Source organism: Phaethon aethereus (assembly GCF_964289735.1).
Source record: "Phaethon aethereus genome assembly, chromosome: 4".
In the NCBI taxonomy this organism is placed as follows: domain Eukaryota; kingdom Metazoa; phylum Chordata; class Aves; order Phaethontiformes; family Phaethontidae; genus Phaethon; species Phaethon aethereus.
Window position 1 is genome coordinate 4,000,557 of NC_138578.1, and position 22,074 is coordinate 4,022,630.

The 22,074-nt window shown below is 44.5% G+C and overlaps 1 protein-coding gene across 14 annotated transcripts in view; it reads right to left on the bottom strand.

Moving 5' to 3' along the window:
- The window catches only part of CAMK2D (calcium/calmodulin dependent protein kinase II delta), a gene marked incomplete at both ends in the record, with an annotated part of 157,292 nt that extends 138,630 nt beyond the window's left edge, over positions 1 to 18,662 (bottom strand). For 11 of the 14 annotated variants that reach the window (XM_081998741.1, XM_081998745.1, XM_081998739.1 and 8 more), the window contains 2 exons: positions 17,739 to 17,833; positions 18,595 to 18,659. In XM_081998741.1, the coding sequence (XP_081854867.1) occupies positions 17,739 to 17,833; positions 18,595 to 18,659 (160 nt within the window). Of the gene's footprint in view, positions 1 to 17,738; positions 17,834 to 18,594 lie in introns of all 14 variants that reach the window. The other 3 variants (XM_081998736.1, XM_081998744.1, XM_081998732.1) reach the window with 1 other exon arrangement.
- Between the last annotated feature and the right edge of the window lie 3,412 nt (positions 18,663 to 22,074).

Consider the following 22,074-nt stretch of genomic DNA (forward strand, 5'->3'; position numbering starts at 1 on the left):
GCCACTTGGAATAATTCAGATAGGTGTTGTGTATGTCATTCTCATGACAAAAATGCATTTATGGAATATAATTAAAGAGATTTTTTTTTTTTTTTTCCTTCACAGCTAAGATTATTCAGTAACTCTGTGCTATGAAATACAGGTTCAGGTGGGTGAACTTCAGATATCACCTTTGATGTGTTACTAAGATTTTTGAGAGGAATGTGATTGTAGCATTGCTCATAGAGTTCTGTTTCCATTCCCATAATCCTATTTTCCATATAGAATTTGCATGGTCTGCTGAACGTTTAAGAGATGTAGAGAATATTCATTTGATTCAATTGACTTTTGCTGTTGAAGTCTGATAATATCACTGTTAAGTTGGTATGATTGTTGAATTATATTATTTAGCCAGTGCTAATTCTGAATTACCACAGACTTTTTTCATACCTCTTGCTTGTATTTTGATACTGGAAACAAGCTATTATCTTCCCCTCTTTTTTTCTGTAACTATGTATTGCAGCTTGTAAAACATCCTACAAGGGAGCATTACTCTCTTTGTAGGGAACTCCTTCCCTTCCTCCTTCTAAATGAGGATGATCCAGGACAGGGAGAGGGCAGGGAGAATGTCAACAAATTATCAACACACTTTACTAAAAAAAACAAGAGTTGTGTTTGCTGTTTTGGTTTTTAATCTGTCTAGCATCAGGTTGTGATTGACCATTATTAAGATTTATTAAGTAACAAACCCAACATCAAGGGACACATTTCTACTTTAGAAAGTTAAATCAGTCAATTAGCCTAAATATTTAAAAGAACAAGGAAGCTTAATACTCCATTCATTTAAATGCATACCTCCCATATTTATAAAACCACTACTCAATTTTTTAAAAAAAGTTTATGTCAGACAGCATGTGGCTTTATGTGAAGCTTTCTGTTTTACTACTAATAAATATTTTTGTTTGGAAACCCATTTCATATAGCTTTTTAATAAAAAACAACTATTTTCTGTGTAGGAAAGTAAACACGACCAATGCAAACCCGGGTACTGAGCTCATAAATGCTTATGCTTGTTAGCAAAATTCAGTATGTTAGTTATCACATTTACCTGTATTGCTAAACACACATGCACTGTTGATTTATGTAAAATCACCTCATTTTCAAGATGGGACTGTAGGGACTGGATATAATTATAATGAACTTTTCTGTTCCAAGAAAGACACGTTCACCGAGTTCCAAGATTTTGAACCTGCCTACTTAGCCCTTATCTCCAGAAGCTGCAGATGTGCTTTACCATGAACTGGAAGTGGCATCAGGTGCCCAGCTCCCCGAGAAAGCTCAGGGAAGCGAGATGCCTCACTCACCATGGTCCCTGCCCGTCCCTCTCCCATGGGAAAGCTCTAATGGGAAGTGCCACGGAGCACTGGCACGCTTACCTGAGACAAGCAGCACCTGAGTCCTCTTACACAACCCCTCAAACCAACATATTCACTGGTAACTGCCAGAATTTCCTCGCAAAACACTATAAATACAAACCAGCCAAGAGAACTACACACAGCGTAACTCATGTAACCAGAAGTTCATACATTTTCCCTGTTCAGGAAGTTTCTGCTGTCCACTATTGTGAATTATGAAACACCAGCTGTCTATAAACTAGAGTTTGAGAGACATTAGGGGAAGAGATCTCTAAGGAGGGTGGGGAGGGGAAGCGCCATGCAATGCTCTCAGAAAAACCCTCAAAATCCATATTGAGCTAGTTAGGCATTTTCACACCCTATATTTTATTGACTGAACCAGTCAACAACAATTAGCAACATTTTGAAAGTGTTTCAGTTTATTTAGTGTGTGAATCAATACAACTTTTCATTAAACAAACAATGAACTAAGCTGCTGTGAGTACATTTGCACAGTTCTCATTTTCATTAGCCATTTTGTTGACTAGATGAGCATCGCCAGTTGCAGAAACAAGTCAACACTCAACAGAAACTATTCCTAACTTAGCTTCACTCCAGGGAGCTATTTTCAAGCAGTTTCCACTTGACCTTGCACAGAGGTGAGAGTAATGGCTGGCTTTAGAAAGCTATGTCAGAAACCAAACAACATGCCTGTGATGGAAAGAACTGGGTTTTGACTTAGGCCTCAAATACGTGTAATCTTGAGAAACTGTACCAAAAAAAAAAAAAAAGAACAAAAAGCATCTTCCTACATCCATGCGTACCAGCTATTGGTTGGGTACAGCAAGTCCTCTAAAACAATACTCTGGGGAATTTCTCCAGGCAGGGATCAATGCCTCCTGCAAGACTCCACTGTTTAAGATGGAGAAACAAAGAAAATGATATATCTGGGGATTAGTAAAAATGGAGATTACCAAGCTAACTTTGAAATCGCTAGGAAACTGGTAAAAGGGGTGACAGGAAATGGAGTGATGAAAGGGAGAGCCGAAGTGAAATTACTAAATAAGTTTCTTCAGTATCAGTCTCAGAATCAGTCAAATGAATCTGTAAATAAATGCTGGAATTTACCAGTGTTCTGCTTTCGGCTGGGGTGGAGCGAATTTTCTCCCTGGTAGCTGCTGCGGTGCTGTGTTGCGGCTTTGGCAGGAGAATAATGTTGACGACACGCTGACGTTGTAGCTGTCGCTAAGTAGTTGTAGTGCTTCGGCTCAGTCCAGGGCTGTTCAGGTGCAGGAGGGGCTGGGGGGGGGCACGGCTGCCCCAGGCTGCCCAAAGGGTTGTTCCCCCCAGGGAAGGGCAGGATCGGGATAGAACCCGGAGGTGGCCGGGGGCGGGAGTCGCCGCTCGGGGACGGGCTGTGGATCACCGGGGGTGAGCGATCGGTGCCTTGCGCGTCGCTTCGTTTTGCCTCTTCCTTTATCAGTATTATTGCTATTATTATTATTATTATTACTTCCTCTTCCTTTGCTGTCCTATTAAACTGGTTTTACCCATGAGTTTTTATTTCTGTCCGTCTCCTCCATCCCACCTGGGGAAGGGGGGCTGAGCGAGCGGCTGCCTGGTGCTTAGTTGCAGCTGGGGCTAAACCACAACAACCGGACAAGATCCTCCCCTGGAGACACAGGTGATGACTAAAGCCACTCATGAGACCTCACCTGATTTTATATCTATAATGCATATACATATATATATTTTATATTTTTTATATATATAAAATATATATATGTACTAGCTTAGAGCATACGTAAGGAGGAATGGCCATAATAATGGCAAGTCTATCATACAGGAAGAAGCTAAATGAAGATGCCTGTTAAAACAATAATCGAAATAAGATTGTCCTTGATAAATACACTGACGAAAGATGAAGAATTCTCTGAAGGACAACCTAGGCACAGATAACAAACGCTGTCCATGAATAAATGTGGGCTGTAAATCAGAAAAATCTTTGAAGTAATAGAGTGGAGTACTAAATTCTCTCTTCAGTAAATTTTTCAAGAAGTGTGAACTTCGTTGAAACGCAACAACTTTGTGAGATTTATATAGCTACAAGAATGTCCTGTGACCAAAGTAAAACTACTTTGAAAAATGTGGACGGAACAGTAAAGCTCACAATTTTGAGACTTAAAAAAATCTCCACCTATTATAGATCCGAAATACACCTAATTCATGAGTCCTTGTCCCCTTACTTCAGGCTTCCTAAAACCGTCTCTGAGATATGCTGAGCTTACCACCATTAGCATGCAAGGCTAGCTGCGTCATCGATCTGGTTCCCAAAACATCTGTAATATTAACACACATCTCATAGGAGAGGGGATGGACCACACATAAACAACGTCTACTCTGGGAAAATTAATTGCATTAGTAAACATGTTTTGATTAATGTGGCATTGAAAGCAGTTTATTACTTAATTTAGATAGATAAATCATGTTAACCACAAATAAACAAAAAATTTAAAGACACCACTTCTTGCCCTCATTACAACTAAAATTACTTTAGCTAATAGGTTTTCAGCATGAAACATTTCCCTACAGCAAACAAGCTGGCTGGGTACAGACGTGCTCTGACAAGCTCTGCTGGATGTTTTTCTGCATCTAATGTGCATGCACACACATACACAGAGCGCAATACCAGTGGTCTTTTCCTTCTTCCTTGCCCCCAAAATGCAACAGCTATGAAATACCATAAAGTGCTTTAGGTATAAAAGAAACATCACTGGGTTTTGGAAGCTCTTCCATCCATCACCAGTACACATCATCTTATAAATCTTACCCAGCATTAAAAGACTACTGGGAGGCTTTAATTTAAAGAGTGAGCAACTAGAAATGTTTTTAACATGCTAAAATTTACTAAGTATAAATGATGAATATCTGCAAGAGCACCATGGAAAGATGCGGAAATTTGACAGAAAATCTTTTTTTTTTTTTCCCCTTCCCCCTTTTAGCATGGTAATACTAAAAAGCCCTGAAAAGGGGTGGTAGGGGGGGTGGTGGTGGTGTTATGCCATGATCAGCAGGGCATTTAGTCCCATAAGCATGTATCAATGAATCCTAACCACAATTTCACAGCTGTCCATGCTGTGTAAAGAAAGCAAATACTAAGCAATCTACCTAACACCCGAGTTTCATTTTTTTAATTTTAAAAGCAGTACACACAGTATAAAAAGCACCAAGGTGAGCTTTATGATTTCATAGCGATAGTGTTTCATAAATAACCAAAAACTGTAGTTTTTGGAGGTTGCTTTTGGTACTGGAATTTACTTGCATCTTGGAGACACTTAACATTTGTGACATTCTTCTGTAAAAACAGGTGGAAAACAATTCTTCAAGCGAGTTTGAACAACCAAAGTTCAGCAGCACCTGGAGCTGCCCCAAGGGAAACCGAAGGTCATCTGCCCTACAGTACAAAATCCTCTCTGCAAGGCAGTAGCGCAGCAACGGCACTCTCTCCATGTTACGTGACGTTTTAACCGAGTACAAAATACATCTTCACTTACTGAAGGATATGAATAAAATCAGCTAAATGAATAAGGTTTCAAGAGACTTCTTTGAATTTGGAGACTATTCATTCTAATGAGAAATAGCCTATTAAAACCATTCCTACAAAGTCTCCCAAACCAAAATCATACCTAAGCACTAGCTTGAAATCTGCTATGCAATAGAGATAACATCAAGGCCTCCTTTTGACTGATTAAATCACAAACCTATCTCTCCGAGAGGTTAAAATTTAAATGAAGGCTTAGCAAATCCCATCAGATTGTCAAATACGGATATTATGTAGGAACCCCATCTGTTCATGCAGCAGCATGAATATGCAACGTGACTGTTGCTGCAACACTTGCATTCACGTTGCGGAAAATTTACAAGCAAGCAGTTCCTGAGTGTAATTAAATCAGGAACAAAGTTCTGAAAACACATGCAATAGACTGCTTGCCACAAACACGAGCTTTGACGCTGTAAGTTTACGTTTCTCTTCCTCTCACGTGCTGAGATGATGGAACTTTACAGCAGAGGTGTGTTATCCTTTCCACTTACATCGAGTGTAAGTGCTGCTGTACATATCCATTAGCAGTTTCACAGGTAAGGAGAGCTTGGTTGGAGGCCACAGGGTTGGACAAGTTGTTCGGAAGGGCTGTATACTTCTGCAGACTATACACACAACAACCGCGAACTAAGTTTACCGCCCGGGTTTGATAAATTCTTCAGTATACCTCACATCTGTCACAATTCATGCACGTGCTCACTCAATCCAGCAAACATTCAGTTCATACCATAATTTTCCTTTTATTTTTTTCCTTATAGGTCAGGTTCTGAAGTTTTTAAGTGTGCACATACTAACCTCTGACTAAAGACGGGTTTGGGTAAAGTTCTACATCCAGCAGAACGTAACCGCAGCCATGCTTTCCACAGCACCGCCAACGGTGTGTCGGCAGAGTGAAAACTGATGCGCAAGATAAAGAATCAACAGCACATTTAGGATGGGGGGAAGAGGTTGTCCAACCGACAACCCAACTGACTGATTCGGCTGTAACTGAGCAAAAGAAACCACATGACCAGTCGTGAACTTTTTCGATAGGAATGCTATAGATTCAAGATGACAGCGACTGCCAAAACATAAATTAATTCTGTTTTTATGGATGCCAGACAGTTCTCCTGGAAAGCATCACTAGGATGTTAGCTTGTTGTAGCAATGTATAAATTCTGGGTCGGTGGTAACAAAAAAAATGCCTCCCATCACAAGATAAAATGTTTCATCTTGACCAGCAAATATCCACAGCATCACATTTCCACTATTAAGTAAAATCTACTTTGTTACTTTTGAGAGGTTTTGGCATTTATTTTTTATGTCTAGCCTGCATGTTTTACTCTGCAAGTTTCCTGTGAAATACTTGCTACTTACAAAAGGTCAGGAATTCGCATAACAGAAGCTACCTCAAATCACCAGGTAGGCAAAGTTTGTTTCTACCAAATATAGCCAACTTAAACAACAGTCGCACACACTTATCTGTAATAGCTTGCTCAGGATATTAACTATAATTTTCTAGACTTAAAAACCTAATTACAAAAAGTAAATATATGCTGTAGCACAATTCATGCTTCTCAATTTCCACTAAAGAGGCCCTGGATTAGAATAAAAGCTAAATCAGGGGTAAGATAGAGTTGCAAATTTGCGTAAGTTCCTCCTCCGCAGCATTTTTGACTTTCGGCTATAGCTAGTGCTACCCAGTGGCATCTAAAGAAGCAACAGATTCAAGAGAAATTAAGTAAACTCTCAGTTCAGCAAAATACATCCAGCAGCTTCCAATGAGATGCAACAGAAATTAACAGGGCTGCAAAGCTTTAAAGAGAGATTTCTAATTCAAACAACTGAAACTCAATACATTTCAGAACAAGCTGACAACAATCTAGAAAATGACACTGGATAACAGCACAACTGTCTGCCCTGGAAGAAAATACTAAACCCATGTCACACAAATTCTCGGCTCTCTCTGATACAATGCACAAGACATTTCTCATAACACTAGGATTAAACAGAGGAGGAGTCTGCACAGACGTGCACACAAAGATATACACAGAGCTTAACACCTACAAGGAATAAACAGACAGATTGGATTTCTGTGTCTCTCCAAAACATAGCAGATGTTTCTTCAAACTCAAGGCATAATTACTTTTAATAAGGAATTAAACAAAAGCAACTACCATCTTTAGGTTAGGGTTTTGTTCTCTATTAACCTTTTTCAATGATCAGAGGAAGTTGTTTCTCACGTAATCTTTTTAAAAAAAACCCCACAATATCCTTACAAAGCATTTGACAAATGTGCAATAACTGTCTATGAAGGAGGAAGCTGGACCCTGACATACAAAACACCCTGGCCTGCTTTTCTCAGGAGGTCAAACGAAGGACAGATACATGAAAAGCATTACTTTGGCAATATTTACATTTGTAAAGCAAAATATTTAGCTAACTTTTATTTCAACCTCTCAGATCAGGCACTTCCCAATTAAATGCTCCTGCCGACACGTCTCCCCCATGGCCACCCCACCTTCCCAGGTGCCCTTGCACAATAGATGGAAGGGTCTGCAAGCGGAACCAAACTGTAACGGTGATGATGGTTATCTAGCTCGGAGGTGTCGCCAAGTTTAAGTCAGCCTATGCCCTGCATGAAAGTTGCTGCCATAAAAAAAAAAAAAAAAGATGGGTCATTGTCATAGGAGACTCCCTTCTGAAGGGAACAGAAGGCCCAATACGCAGACTGGACCCACTTCTTCAGGGAAGTCTGCTGCCTCCCTGGGGCCTGTGTTAAAGATGTAAAGAGAAAGCTTCCTACCCTGGTACAGCCCTCAGATTCCTACCCATTATTGATTTTTCAGGTAAGCAGTGATGAAGTTGCAATAAGAAGTCTGAGGGCAAACAAGAGAGGCTTCAGGGCCTTGGGACAACTAGTTTAAGGGATGAGGAACACAAGTAGAGTTCTCCTCTGTCCTTCCAGTTGCAGGGAATGATGAGGGAAGAAACAGGAGGAGCCAGCACATCAATCCCTGGCTCTGAGCCCAGTGTCGCTGGCAAAATTTTGGGTTTTTTCATCATGGGTCAGCCTACACAACAGCAGGCCTGCTGGCGACAGACCAGGTACACTTGTCTCAAAAGGGGAAAAAGGTCTTTGTGCACAAGTTGGCAGGAAGAGCTTTAAACTAGATTTGAAGGGGGAAAGGAATAAAACCAGCGTCACTACAGATAAGCCTGGGGGCGGCACACCAATGCTTGAGGGACGGTGTGCTAGCAAGGTCCTTCGGTCTGCCGCCTCTGTGGAGGTAGGGGATAGAGATCCATGCGTCAAAGCAGCAAGGGTTTTTGATGTGTTAGAAGCCACAGAAGCACCTGAGAATGGTCATGTAGGAATCAGGGCTTCGCCCCCAAAAAAGGCAGTGGGATCAGTAGCCCACCTGCAATGCATCTACACCAATGCATACAGCATGAGCAACACACAGGAGGAGCTGGAAGCCATTGTGCAGCTAGAAAACTATGACATAGTTGTCATCATGGAAACATGGTGGGACGACTCGCACAACTGGAGTGTTGTAACGGATGGCTGCAAACTCTTCAGAAGGGACAGGCAAGGAAGGAGAGGTGATGGGGTAGCCCCGCATGTTAGGGAGCTTTTTGACTGTCTAGAATTTAATGATGGGGACGATAGGGTCGAGTGTTTACGGGTAAGACTCGGGGGGAAGGCCAACAAGGCAGATGTCATGGTGGGAGTCTGTTATAGACCACGCAACCAGGATGAAGAGGCAGACAGAATATTCTGTAAGCAGCTGGGAGAAGTCTCACAATCGCTAGCCCTTGTTCTCATGGGGGACTTCAACTTATCAGATGTCTGCTGGAAAGACAATACAGCAGAGAGGAAACAGCCCAGGAGGTTCCTGGAGTGTGTGGAAGAGAACTTCCTGACACTGCTGGTGAGTGAGCCAACTAGGGAAGGTGCCCCACTGGACCTGTTGTTTGTGAACAGAGAAGGACTTGCGGGTGATATGATGGTTGGAGGCAGTCTTGGGCACTGCAATCATGATAGAGTTTTTCATTCTTGGTGATGTAATGAAGGGGATCAGCAAAACTGCCACCTTGGAATTTGGGAGGGCAGACTGTCATGTTTAGGAGCCTAGTTGAGAGAGACCCTTGGGAGGCAGTCCTGAAGGGCAAAGGAATCCAGGAAGGCTGGGCAATCCTCAGGAAGGAAATCTTAAAGGTGCAGGAGCAGGCTGTCCCCATGTGCCGAGAGACGAGACAGCAGGGAAGAAGACCGGCCTGGCTGAACAGAGAGCTTTGGCTGGAAGTCAGGGAAAAAAAAGAGAGTTTATGACCTTTGGAAGAAGGGACAGGCAACTCAGGAGGCCTACAAGAATGTTGTGAGGTTATGCACAGAGAAAATTGGATGAGCCAAAGCCCAACGAGAACTTAATCTGGCTACTGCCGTAAAAGTTAATATTTTTTTTTCTCTAAATACATTAGCAGTAAAATAAAATACTAACTTTAATAGTAAGACCAGTTGTTCTCTGGGTACCCAGCCCCCTGAGCCATAAGACAGGGAGGAAAATGACGCCCCCATAATCCAAGGGGAAATGGTTAGTGACTTCCTACACCACTTAGACACACACACAAGTCTATCAGGATGGATGGGATCCACCCAAGGGTAGAGGGAGCTGGCAGAAGTGCTCACCAAGCCCCTTTCAATTGTTTATCAGCAGTCCTGGCTAACCCGGGGCGGGGGGGGAAGGGGTGTGTGTCCCAGATGACTGAAGGCTTGCCAATATGACATCCATCTATAAGAAGGGCCAGAAGGAGGATCTGGGGAACCACAGGCCTGTCAGCCTGACCTCGGTTCTAGGGAAGGTTATGGAACAGATCCTCTTGAGTGCCATCACGCAGCACACACAGGACAACCAGGTGATCAGGCCCAGTCAGCATGGGTTTACGAAAGGTATGTCCTGCTCGACTAACCTGATCTCCTTGTATGATAAGGTGACCTGCTTTGTGGATGAGGGAAAGGCTGTGGATGTCGTCTACCTAGACTTTAGTAAAGCCTTTGACACCATTTCCCACAGCATTCTCCTGGAGAAACCGGCTGCTCACAGCTTGGACAAGTATACTCTTCCCTGGGTAAAAAGCTGTCTGGATGGCCAGGCCCGAAGAGTTGTAGTGAAGGGAGTTAAATCCAGCTGGCAGCTGGTCACAAGTGGCATGCCCCAGTGCTCAGTACTGGGCCTAGTTCTGTTTAATATCTTTATCAATGATCTGGATGAGGGGATCGGGTGCACCCTCAGTAAGCTTGCAGATCACAACAATTTACAGATCACAACAAATTAGACGGACACTCATTGTTGGACAAGTGTTGATCTGCTTGAGGGTAGGAAGGCTCTGCAGAGGGACCTGGGGGTACTGGTCCACAGCTGGCTGAATATGAGCCAGCAGCATGCCCAGGTGGCCAAAAAGGCCAACAGCATTCTGGCTTCTATCAGAAATAGTGTGGCCAGCAGGACTAAGGAAGTGATCATCCCCCTGTACTTGACACTGGTGAGGCTACACCTCAAATACTGTGTTCAGTTTTGGGCCCCTCACTACAAGGAAGACACTGAGGTGCTGGAGTGTGTCCAGCGAAGAGCAACGGAGCTGGTGAAGGGTCTGGAGCACAAGTCCTGTGAGGAGCGGCTGAGGGAACTGGGGTTGTTGAGCCTGGAGGAGGCTGAGGGGAGACCTTACCGCTCTCTACAACTCCCTGAAAGAGGGTTGTGGTAAGGTGGGTGTTGGTCTCTTCTCCCAAGTAACCAGCGATAGGACGAGAGGAAATGGCCTCGCGTTGCGCCAGGGGAGGTTTAGACTGGATATTACAAAAAATGTCTTCACCGGAAGGGTTGTCAAGCACTGGAACAGGCTGCCCAGGGAAGCGGTTGAGTCACCATCCCTGGAGGTATTTAAAAGACATGTAGATGTGGTGCCTAGGGACATGGTTTAGTGGTGGACTTGGCAGTGTTGGGTTTACAGTTGGACTTGATGATCTTAAAGATCTTTTCCAACTTAAATGATTCTAAATGAAAAAACAAAACAAACCACCACCCCCAAAACCAAACTAAACCAAACAAAACCCTAAGCAAACAAACAAACAGCCTCCTCCTATCTTCCAAGCAATAGTCAAAATGTTCACCATAAAAAAAAAAACAAACCACCACCAAACTCAGACTTTGGAATCATAGAAGTGTAAATAAAAGCAGCAGAGATGACTTCACATACCACTAATCACAACCAGAGAAAGTAAATAAATAATTTTTAGTATTTGGACATACATCTACTTATGGCATGACTTTCACATTATAATACCATTTTTATTTTAGTTAGTTTTTAAGACTAAGAGAGGTTTTGAAATTAAGTGCACAACAAGCCCTCAGAAATTCAGTCTCAGTTCTTCCAGAAACAAGTGGATTTCTACCTTGTCCGTGAGGACAGATGCAAGTCACTTCAATACCTCAGCTGACCTGTGGTTTCAGGTTGCATAAATCAACCTTTTCTATGTACAGTATTACATGCAGAGAGAACCAATCTACAATAAAGGTTGTGTGTTTATCATTGTGCTTATTTCCTTGTTTTCACGTTTGACCAAAAGCTTTCATTTGGAAGTACGATTTGGACATAAGTAGCAAAGCGTTACCAGGGGACACAATTTCTCTTACACCAGGTGGAAAAGAACACATCCATATTTCAGTATCGGAATGCAGATGCAGAAGCTGAGTAAAGGTATTGGTTCGTCTTTCCCCCTGCGTCTAGTTCTCCCTTCTCTCCCAACAGAAGCCAGTGCCAGAATTTGCAACTTCTGACAGAAAAAGGCAGGAAAGCGGTAGCCAAGTAAGTCCCCAAGAATCCCTTTGTTGTTAACATCTCAGTGGAAGTGATCTGAAAGCAGACAGTGGGGTCCAGGCCGAAGTAGCTGTGAACCACAATGAGAGAAAATGGGAAGCTCTCAAGAGGGACAGATGCATTCAACTGATTTATAATTTTAGGCATGCATAATAATCTTGGAGTTCGGACAGAAAAGCATCTCTGATGTACTTCCCCCTTGCCACGGAGCTTGGTCAAACTGAGATGACAGATGACGCAAACACCTTTTTAATTCTCCATGACTCCCCCAAGTTATTTTACACACTGGATTTGGGCCTTGTGTCCATTGCAACCAACGGCTACACTTCCACAACCTTCTTTAGAGTATTGCTTCACACTATGAAGCTGCACATCAAGGACGTTTCTCTGAAGCATGTGAGAAGAGCAGCAGAGTATACTAGAATTCCTTTTCCCCCATAATCCATGTGGAAATAAGTTCAAGTACACGCTACAATTTTAATTTTTTCTAGCACAAACCTCCCAGTAAGAACACCAGCAACAAGCTTTAATCAGAACAAGAGCAATATGTACATCTTCAAATTCTGATGTAATTTAAGGCCCATCGGTGTATGAGCTATAAAGAGAATCTCCTTTTGTAAGAGCAACAACAGTCATAATGGAAAGATAAAATAAATCCTTTGCAAAGAAACACATTAGTAGCATTATCAAAAACATATACTATTTGCTATGCATAATTTAAATATGAACTGTCAGGAAAATTAATTTCAAATCTAGTTTAAACTGTCAGAATAAATTACTACCAACCAACACTCATCACAGTGAGTTTCAACATCCTCATTCTCATTAGTATGTGAAAGCTCTTCAGATTTTCACTAAAACCAAAACATAACAAAAGCTCCAAGTCTTCAAAACAGAACACCTAACCAAAAATCAGATTTTTTTTTTTTTTTTTTTTTAAATAACACTCTTACAAGTGCTTGCTACTACTCTGAGCTTTCTGAATGGACTAAATTTTAACAGATAGAACCAGTAACCTGCTAGATTACGGTAATTTGCAACTGAAACAAATACTTGCAGATAAATATGCAAATGTATCCATGTTAAATCACAACATCTATGTCAAACCGACAAGAATGCCATGACTAAGCTGAAGGACAGAAAGAGCACAAACATTAAAAAAGGGCAACCACATGTTAGCAGGTAAGCCTTCTCACATACTACGGAAAAACATTTTTAAAAACATTCTTAACGCACAGAGGAAGGCAAGCATACTGCCTCCTGACAGGTAATTAACCTGAGAAACAGGCTAGAGCAAGATACTGAAGAAAAGAGCTGAAATCCCAAGCTTAATTCTTGTCCTCCCAAGGACAAAAATCTGCTTTGCTGGCAATTAAATGCCCTTCAGCATAGTACTCTATGTGTGGGAATAACTTCATGTGTACATAAGAACAGAAAGTAGCATCAAAAATAGACGTGTTATAATAAACTTGCAGAGGTAAACGTGTGCTTCAGAGATTTAAGAACTTCAGCTAGATTAGGAAGAATTATTTTCTCTTCCTATGGAGTACAGGAAGCCTTATTAGAGCTTGTCTTCCTGTAAAACATCTGGCACTGACTGACACAGGCAACCTAACTAAATGAAATGTAGGTCTAGTGACACAACAAAAATACTTATCTCTGGTGTCATGAAAAACTACACTGAAAAATACTACCCTGTATGCTTTCTATTTCATTCCTCTCCCTAATGTATTTTAAATCACTTTAGGGACGATGAGGTGCTTTACTTGGACAGCGCTAGACACTGAAATACCCTTCCCACAGCAAGATTGCTCAATACTTGCCACTAAAATACTGTTCTGAAAGGGTGGGGTTTTCAGGCTCCTCACCCATCAGAGCTTGTTGCAGGGAAGGCAATCACTCTCGCCACCTCCGGCTATGCCCGGCATCTGCCGTCACAAGCTCATAGGAAATACTCTCTTCTTTGAAGAATAGGAAGATGCTGGAAAAGATTTGGGAAATTTCCCGCTAAGAAGGAAGATAAACAAGCAGTGAAGCCTCCGAGGCTTTAAGCTCAAAAGCTCACTGAAGCTAATGGAACGGCTGGTGTCTGAAAGCTCACGAGAGCTTTTTGACAAAGAAGCGGTAACCTCCAGCTGATTCTTACATTACTCTTAATAACATGTATGCCCATAAACAAAGCGGTTCGTATTTCTGCTGTGGCAATCTAAGGGTTGGGAGAGGCGAGTCCAGGCAGTATTTACAAAAGCACCCTAGAAAAGAAAAAGGACTGGAACATCCTCCTCCTCCCAGATGCCATCACATGGCCATCAAACGCACAGTGCTTTTGGCCACTAGAGAGAAAACGTCAATAGGAGTTACTGGCAAAAATTACACCCCATGAAAATATATCAGTAATTGATCTTTTCAAGTAAGAGCAGAAAAGCAAACACTTGTCTCATTCTTTTTTTTTTTTTTTTTTTAAAGTCAGAAAAAAAGGCCCAAACGTGTTAAGAAAATGGGATCTGTTTATATGAAATCAATTTGGATCAAAGCCAGAAGACTCTGAAGACAAGATAAAAGATGTACAGATAATAACATAAAGAAGATGATGATTTGTTAATTATTTGCTATTTGGAACAGACAAGGGAAAAGTAAAGTCACCTCACAGAAGTTCACTTTTATCTACATTGCTTTCAGCACAAGAAAAACAACAGAGAGAAGCCCAAACTAGCACACTTTGGAAACCGAGTAGTAAGAAAATCCCAATGACTTCATTAGATCAAGAGACACAGAACCCAGAACCAGCAAACATATATTCTTCACTTTACTCTTAGTTTTCTGCATGCTTGTTCACTGTTGCACTTAATTTTAGAGGGGGATGCTACATACCCTTTTTTTTCTTCTTTTTAAAAATCAGCAGCATAATCAAATCATGCAAACTTGTCTTGAACATACTCTACTGATACAAAACTAGCTGCTTGATACCCTAATATCAATTTAATACTTAAATTTAGTAAATGCCAAGTCAAAGCTCAGAACTTTCAAGTGCAGTCTAAGACTACTTTAAGAGGAGATTATATGTTATACGAGCAAGCAAAAGCATTTTTGCTATACTGAAATGAAGAGATTTAAATTGCAAATATGTATTATTTCTACTACTAAAATGAGAAAAACATGGAATTACCACACAAGTCAAATACTGAAGTCGTCATTTCTTTTTAAGTGTTTTTACTACATTTTGGACTATAATTTGTAAATAAAAGCATAGCAGATACAAATAAGTGATCATCCACTTAAAAGCACAAAGGTCACTTCTGCTACAACAGCGGGCATAGCTTCCTTGCCCCTCCAAAATAAAACCAAAGCCCATGCCTCCGCACACACGCAATTGGTCTGAAATTTCCCCGTGACTATACAAGGAAACAGATGAGAACACACCATCACCGGCATAAGTCTGTGCCCAGATCAGTTCCTCGGTTTAGCAGGACTACTAAAGTAAGGATTCGGATAAATCTCCAAGAACATTTATAGCTGAGATGACAGAGGGATGGAGAGACAAGCACTGTTATGACTGGGCTGAAGCCAGATAAATAACTTTTAATTTCAAAGCTACCTTAAGGAAGTTTTGTTGAGTCTGGAGAGTCTTGACTCTACCATATTATACATTGAAATTGCTCTTCAATCTTGCAAGCAATAAGGCCCAAATGCAACACTGTGCTTAGAAGACTTCCAGAGAGCCAGGCACTGTACAAAGGATACGCATTTCTAAGGCAAGAACCTTGTAACTCTGCTCACAGATGAATCTGACCCAATGAACAGTCCTTTAGATTTACATTATAGTTGCTATTTCAAGTAAGAAGTATGAAACACAAAAAGCGAACTGCTACCTCATCATAAAGCAGTTCAGATGCGAGTAGAATGAAACTTCCAATTCAGATTTGAAAAACAGTACCTTAGTTATAAGCTGTATACCTACTATCAGCCAGGAGAAAGTATCACAGTTTGAGGCTTTTTAATGTTTAGTTTTTGCACCACAAGTGCAACTAAAGCACACTTTTCTGCAATTGAAGAATTGCCTAATAGGAATCTGAAGATTTCTCCAAGAAGCTTGATCTTGAAAAGCTCTTTAGTAGATTTCGAAAAGCTAAAAAACCAAACCACCACAAAAACCAGCAAAGCAAATAAAACCCCTCAAATATTTCTGGAATCACTGAAAACAGAGATAGAAACACATTCCCTACATTCACGGACATAACATCACGTGCATTCTGATAAGAAAGGATATTTCACAGTCCAGCTTTGATGTGTAACCCCTTCCTTTATAGGCATATGTGCTAAACCTGTAGAAAAAAATGTCTGTGTGAATTTTGCCTCATTCCACCTTATGAGCTAAATTCTCCCAAATATGCTTCCACTCGTTAATGGACTACACCAAGGATCAACTTTGTCCTGCACGAACAGTCAAAGTAGTACTGTATTTCAAGCTTTAATTTTTGTATGTTCCAAATGATGACTTCTAAGGAAGACAGAGTTTTTATTAATTTAGCCTTACCATTTCAAGGTTTATCCCATCATACATAAAACCCACAACACATAAGTAACCTGGTGCTGATCTTGCTACAGCTTCTCACGCTGAAAGGTGCTAATATCTATGAAGTCACACAGAATGTTGTGGTTTATTTTAAGCATCAAAATTCAACAGATCACGTTATTGTGCTAACAAAAGTAAAAAGGAAGATCTGTTTTAAGCAAACTTGGGAAAATATTTCATCTCAAATATTATCGTTTTCTTAATCTCTCTCCCTTCAAGTCCGTAACTCTGCAAAGGAGTATTTTAAGTACCTTTTGAAAAATAAAGGAAAATAAATCTTGCAGTGAGAGTACAAAGACTGAAATCCAGCAAAAACTAAAAAGGGAATTTTCACACAACTTGCATCAGCTGAAAATACAGTATTGACACAATGTTGAAAGATCTTTATCAAAGCGCAGCAGAACATGCCGTGATGTCATATGTAACATATTCTATTCACATTTAATCAATTAATTCAAACTGCAGCGATTCCTTTGCATCAAATAACGTTAAGGGAGAACAGTCTGTAATACACGACCTCCTAGCACAAGCATTCTGACTTGGGATTTAACAAGCGACAGCCATACCGCCACTAAGCCTTACTTTTGACAACCGAACACACAGTATGCGTACGTTCATCTCAAATGTGTCATAAAGGGCTTCCACTGATAATGAAAATACCTAGGAAATATATGCATGGCACAGGAAGTACAAACCAGCTGTACAGCAGGTATTATGGTTGAGTTGTACCAATAAAACAGTTTATCACTTAATCAGAATGACTTGCTTCACAAATGGTTAGTTCATAAAGTTAAAATATTCTTCCTTAACGTAATTTTCTTCTCATAACAAAGCGTAGCGTGAGGTGGAAGTACACTTCTTCCTCACGCATTCATCTGACGATAGGCCTTAACATTCATGTTTAAATGCAACAGAAACACAGAACTCAGTAAGACTGTAATATTCAAAATAAAGGCTATAACGGAAACTCAGTACGTCCCAACCTTCCCCCACAAAATCGGCTTACAAGATGCTTGCAAGCTGATATTCAAAGTTATTTAGATATAAACATGAAGAGGCCGCATTATGTTAAATTGTTTTAGCATTTGTACGTCTTTTCTTGAAATGCCTCACAGCAACCTCAGACCTCCAAGCAGTCAACCCGTGAAACATTTAACGCAGAGAAAAAGAAAACAAGCACCAAGGGGGAAAAAAAAAAAATAAAGAAATGTATTAAGAAATGTATTAAATAATTAGGCTATTTTTTTTTTTTTTAAAAAAAAAAAGCTTACCACAGGAATGCAAAAAACGGGGAGGAGGCATCATAAATACTAGGTTGAAATATACCCACCCCTAGCCGAGAGCTTTTTGGTGTTGATGATTTTGGCAGCGTACTCCTGGCCCGTGGTGATTTTCATGCATCTTCTCACGACGGAGAACGCCCCTCTGGAAACCGAGAAACGGACAAAAAGTGTCAGTCCAACCGAAACGGCTTGCTGCCATTCCCGGCCCGAGGGTTTTAACGGGTTTCAACGACAGAGGTGTGTGATGTCGGCACAATAAAAAAAAAAAAAAAAAAAAAAAAAAAATTCCGAGAGTGCCGCCCGACACTGCTTTTATTCGCCCCAAAAAAGTCTGGTCAGAAACGCGGGTACAAAGCCGTACGACCGGACCGGTCCCCGGCTGTAACTGCCAGCGGCCGGGCGGAGGGAGACGACGTTTTCACTCCCCCAAGGCCCGTCCCGGTTCCATACCCCCCCCGCCCCCGGTGACACGGGCCCGCCGCGCCGCCAACATGGCGATCGGGGCCGAGAGTCTCCCGCCGCGGCCCCGCGCCTCCTCCCGCCCCACCGCTAGGGGGCGCCCCGCCCAACGGCCCCTCACAGCAGAGCGCCCCCCCACCCCCGTCCTAATAACAACACATTATTAATAAATAACAGTGCGGCGGCCCCCGCGCCGCCCGCCCGGCGCCGTACGAACCCGCAGTCCGACTCCCCACCCCGCAAATAACGCTCCCCGGGGCGCCCCGCCGGGCTTTCAACCACGGTTAGGCGGCCTCCGGTCGCGGCCCCCCCGCCCGGGGCTCACGCACCGAGCCAACGGTGCCTCCTCCCCGCCCCCGGCAACGCCGGTTCCCCAGCCCCGAGCACGGCTGCCCTGCGCCGCTCCCTCAACGGCGAGGCGCGCCCGGCGGGCTCCGTCCTTACTTCCCGAGCTCCTCGAAGAGCTGGTACTCGTCGGTGAAGCGGGTGCAGGTGGTGGTTGAAGCCATCATGAGGACGAGTGGCCGCCGGTAGCCTCCGGCGGCCAGGGACGGCGAAGCGGGGACGGAGAAGAGCGCTGCGAGGCGAGAGGCTCCGCGCCGGCTTCTCCTCCGCCGGCTTCTCCTCCTCCGCCTCCTCCTCCTCCCGCCGCCGCCTCCTCTGGTGACGGGGCTGCCTCCGCGCCCTCCTCGCCGCCAGCTGGCGCGTCCTCCCCGCGCAGGTCTCCGGTCTCCCCGCGCCCCCGCCCTCCGGGGAAACAGATAACTAAATCACGAAGGGTCTCCCGGGCCCGCCGGGGGAGGAGGCGCCGAAAAGGAAAGCAAAACCGGGACGGGGGGCGCGGCGCCGCCGGCCAAGTGGTGCCTCCGCCTTCCGCTCCCCCCGCACCGCCGCCCCCGCAGGGACTGCCAGCCGGCGGGGCCGCCGCGCCTCTGTCCCGTCTGCCGGTGCCGTGCCTCCCCCTAGCGAGCCCGGCCCGCCGGCCGCCCCGTCGCGGCTCCCGCTGCCGTGCCCCGCCCCGCCCGTCGGGGACGCGTTACGGCGAGGGGAGTCTCGCCGCACCGAGAACCGGGGAAGGGGTGAAGACCCTTTCCCTCCCTCCCGCGCCGCACCGGGAACCAGCGGCGGGAGGCGCTGGCGCCCGGAGGAAACGGATGCACCTGCGCCCCGCGACCGCCTGACGTCACAAACCGCCCGGCCAGGGCCGGGGGCGGCCTATCGTGTGTGTGTGTGTGTGTGTGTGTGTGTGCGCGCGCGGCGGGGAGTGCCCCGCCCCCCGCCCCCCGTCCCGTGGCGTCACCGCTGCCGTGCCCGCGCGCGGGGTCGCGCGCTGGGCGGCGGCCGCGGCCGCGGGGCCGCTGCCCCCGGGTTTCCACGGGAGGGGGCCGCCGGCCTCGCTCGCCGGGCCCGTCCCAGGCTCCCCGCCGCATCGGCCGCCCTCCGCAGCGCGGCTCCGCTGGCCCCGGCAAGCCAGGCCGGGGCCACAGGGCGGCCGGTTGGCGGCGGGCGGGGGGTTGTTCCGTGAGGGCGGTGACGCTCCCCGAGGGGACGGCGGCCTCTCGTCGCGGCGCGGGGGCTTCCCGCAGGGCGGTCGTCGCCTGCGGCCTCGAGGCCTCGCCGGGCGGGAGACGCCGGGAGAGGGGCGAGGGCTGTCTGCGCCTTCCCGGAGGGCCCCACGCTTCACCGACTGACCCCGGTGGCATAGGCAGCTTCGTAATAATTAACCGGCTCCTCAGGCAGGGGTTCACCCTAAGACAGTCGGTATTTGGCCATAAAGTCAGGTTAAAGTTAGATAAGCAGTTAGTCGTCCCAAATGAAGCCGATGTCTCCGCGTCCCTTGGCTCGTTTCAGCTCCCTTAAACCGGCCGTTGCGTTCGGTCACCTGGAGTCGGGGGGGGGGGATCCAGCCCGAGAGGGCAAGAGCAGGAGCAGCGAAAGGCTGCCCGGGGAGGTGGTGGAGTCACCATCACTGCGGGTGCTCAAAAAACGAGTAGACGTGGCACTTGGGGACATGGTTTGGTGGGCATGGTCGTGTTGGGTTGATGGTTGGACGTGATGATCTTAAAGGTCTTTTCCAACCTTCGTGACTGATTCTATGAGAATCGCTGACCGTGGAAGTCACCGGAGGCGTCGGCAGCTCGGAGGAACGTCCAAGGTAGAGACGTTGGCCGTGGCTTTAAGGAAGACGTTGAGACGTACGTGCTGCGAAGGGAGCGCCGCACGCGCCAAACCCAGCACCGCCAGGGAGCAAGATTTGTGGCGCAGATTGAGGGGAAGGGTTGGGAACGCAGAGCGGAGAGCGCGTGTGCGGTGGTGAAGATAAAAGTAATCACAAACGGCCATGTCGGTTCTCTGACCTTGGGCTAATTTCTGTTGCAAATAAGGGCAAGCTTCTCTGGTAAAATAGCGTGCAACCCGCGTCATCACAGGCCAAAAGCGAACACAAAATGAGGGGTTACCAGCCTGTCTGAATTGTACTGAAATTCAAGAGAGGATTCTGCAAGATACTTGATCTGTGATTGATTTTGAAGCGTCTGGAATGTGCTTGTTGTGATGTTTCTGAAAGCAATACCAAAAATGCCGTTGAAATAAATAAAGCGTTTGTGTGTTGGATTTTGGGGGGGCTAAGTGAAAAACGTGCGTGCGTGTAGATTTGGTTTATCCATAGGATTTCCTGTTTTCAGATATTTAAAGCTAAAGTAATAGGGGCAGGTGAAGAAATGCTAGTTGTGGGAACTGTAACGATTTTCAAACCCCAAACTCGCTATTTCCCAACTTTGAATTTTTTCCCTTAAAGAGCTTTTCAAACGTGTGTATGCCACCAATGCCCACTGTAACCTCGCTCTTATTTCTGGCCTAGGCTCTGCCAGTGATTCTTTGCTTCGCTTTGGGCAAGCCGTGTCGTTCTCTTTTTATTCCTCCCTGATAACGCTAAGTGGTGGTGAGACAAGTAAGGAGTTACTTAACACCTGCCCAGCGCTTTAAACATTTAAAGCGTTGAGTATGCCAGTTTGCAGCACGACAGGAGTGCCGCTACAAAAGGCAGCACGTAGCTTGAGTCCAGGTAGGCAGTCTAAAGCGTCTAAATCCTTATTTTGAGACGTGAGACGACACGTGTACAAAACGCATCCACGAACGTTTCTTTTACTTCAAAAGCTCCGGAGCGTCCAGAGCCGTGACCTTGTAGGAAGGGTTCACAGCGCCCGACTCTTCCCAAAGCTGACGTGCGTGCCTGCGTGCGTACAGCACGGATGCGCGAGCCTACGTACGAGGGTAATTTTCCTTCGAGTGAAGCAGCTAAATTACAAATAGACTAAATTCACGGCATAAAGGCGGCAGCGAAGGAAGCCTTTGAAACTTGTGAGCGAGTACAAAGCGTTTACGCTGCTAAGTTCCTCTCCGGGGAAACGTTACGCGTAGCAGCGTGGATAGGAAGAGACTGGAGGATGTTTCAATGTAGACCAGCAAATTTACACTGAAGCAAGAACGAATCTGTTCTCAAATCAGCGAAGGGAAATGTGCATCAAAAAGTATTCAGAACGGTAGCGTGTTTTTTAGTTGCCTCTAACAAAAATATAATGTGGCGGTTGTGCATAATTTTGTATATATCTGCATAAATAACACAATCAGCAGTACTGAAAGCCCAGAGCGGTCTGATGATTGTGAGTATTTACGGGGGCAGGTCTGCTGGGTTCCTTATCTATATATACATAGGCATTAAAAAATTAAACATATTCCCGGGTCCTATGGAAGTTTTTCGTAAATAGTAGAGTCTGACAACAAGCATTTGGCCAAAACACCTGTTAGTACTGTGCCATACATTTATTATTTAATAAAAAAAAGTTCAGAAGAAATTACTAAAGTCAATTAATTTTCTTTTCTTGCTGTTGTTTTTGTGGGTTTTTTTTTAAATGACATTATAAG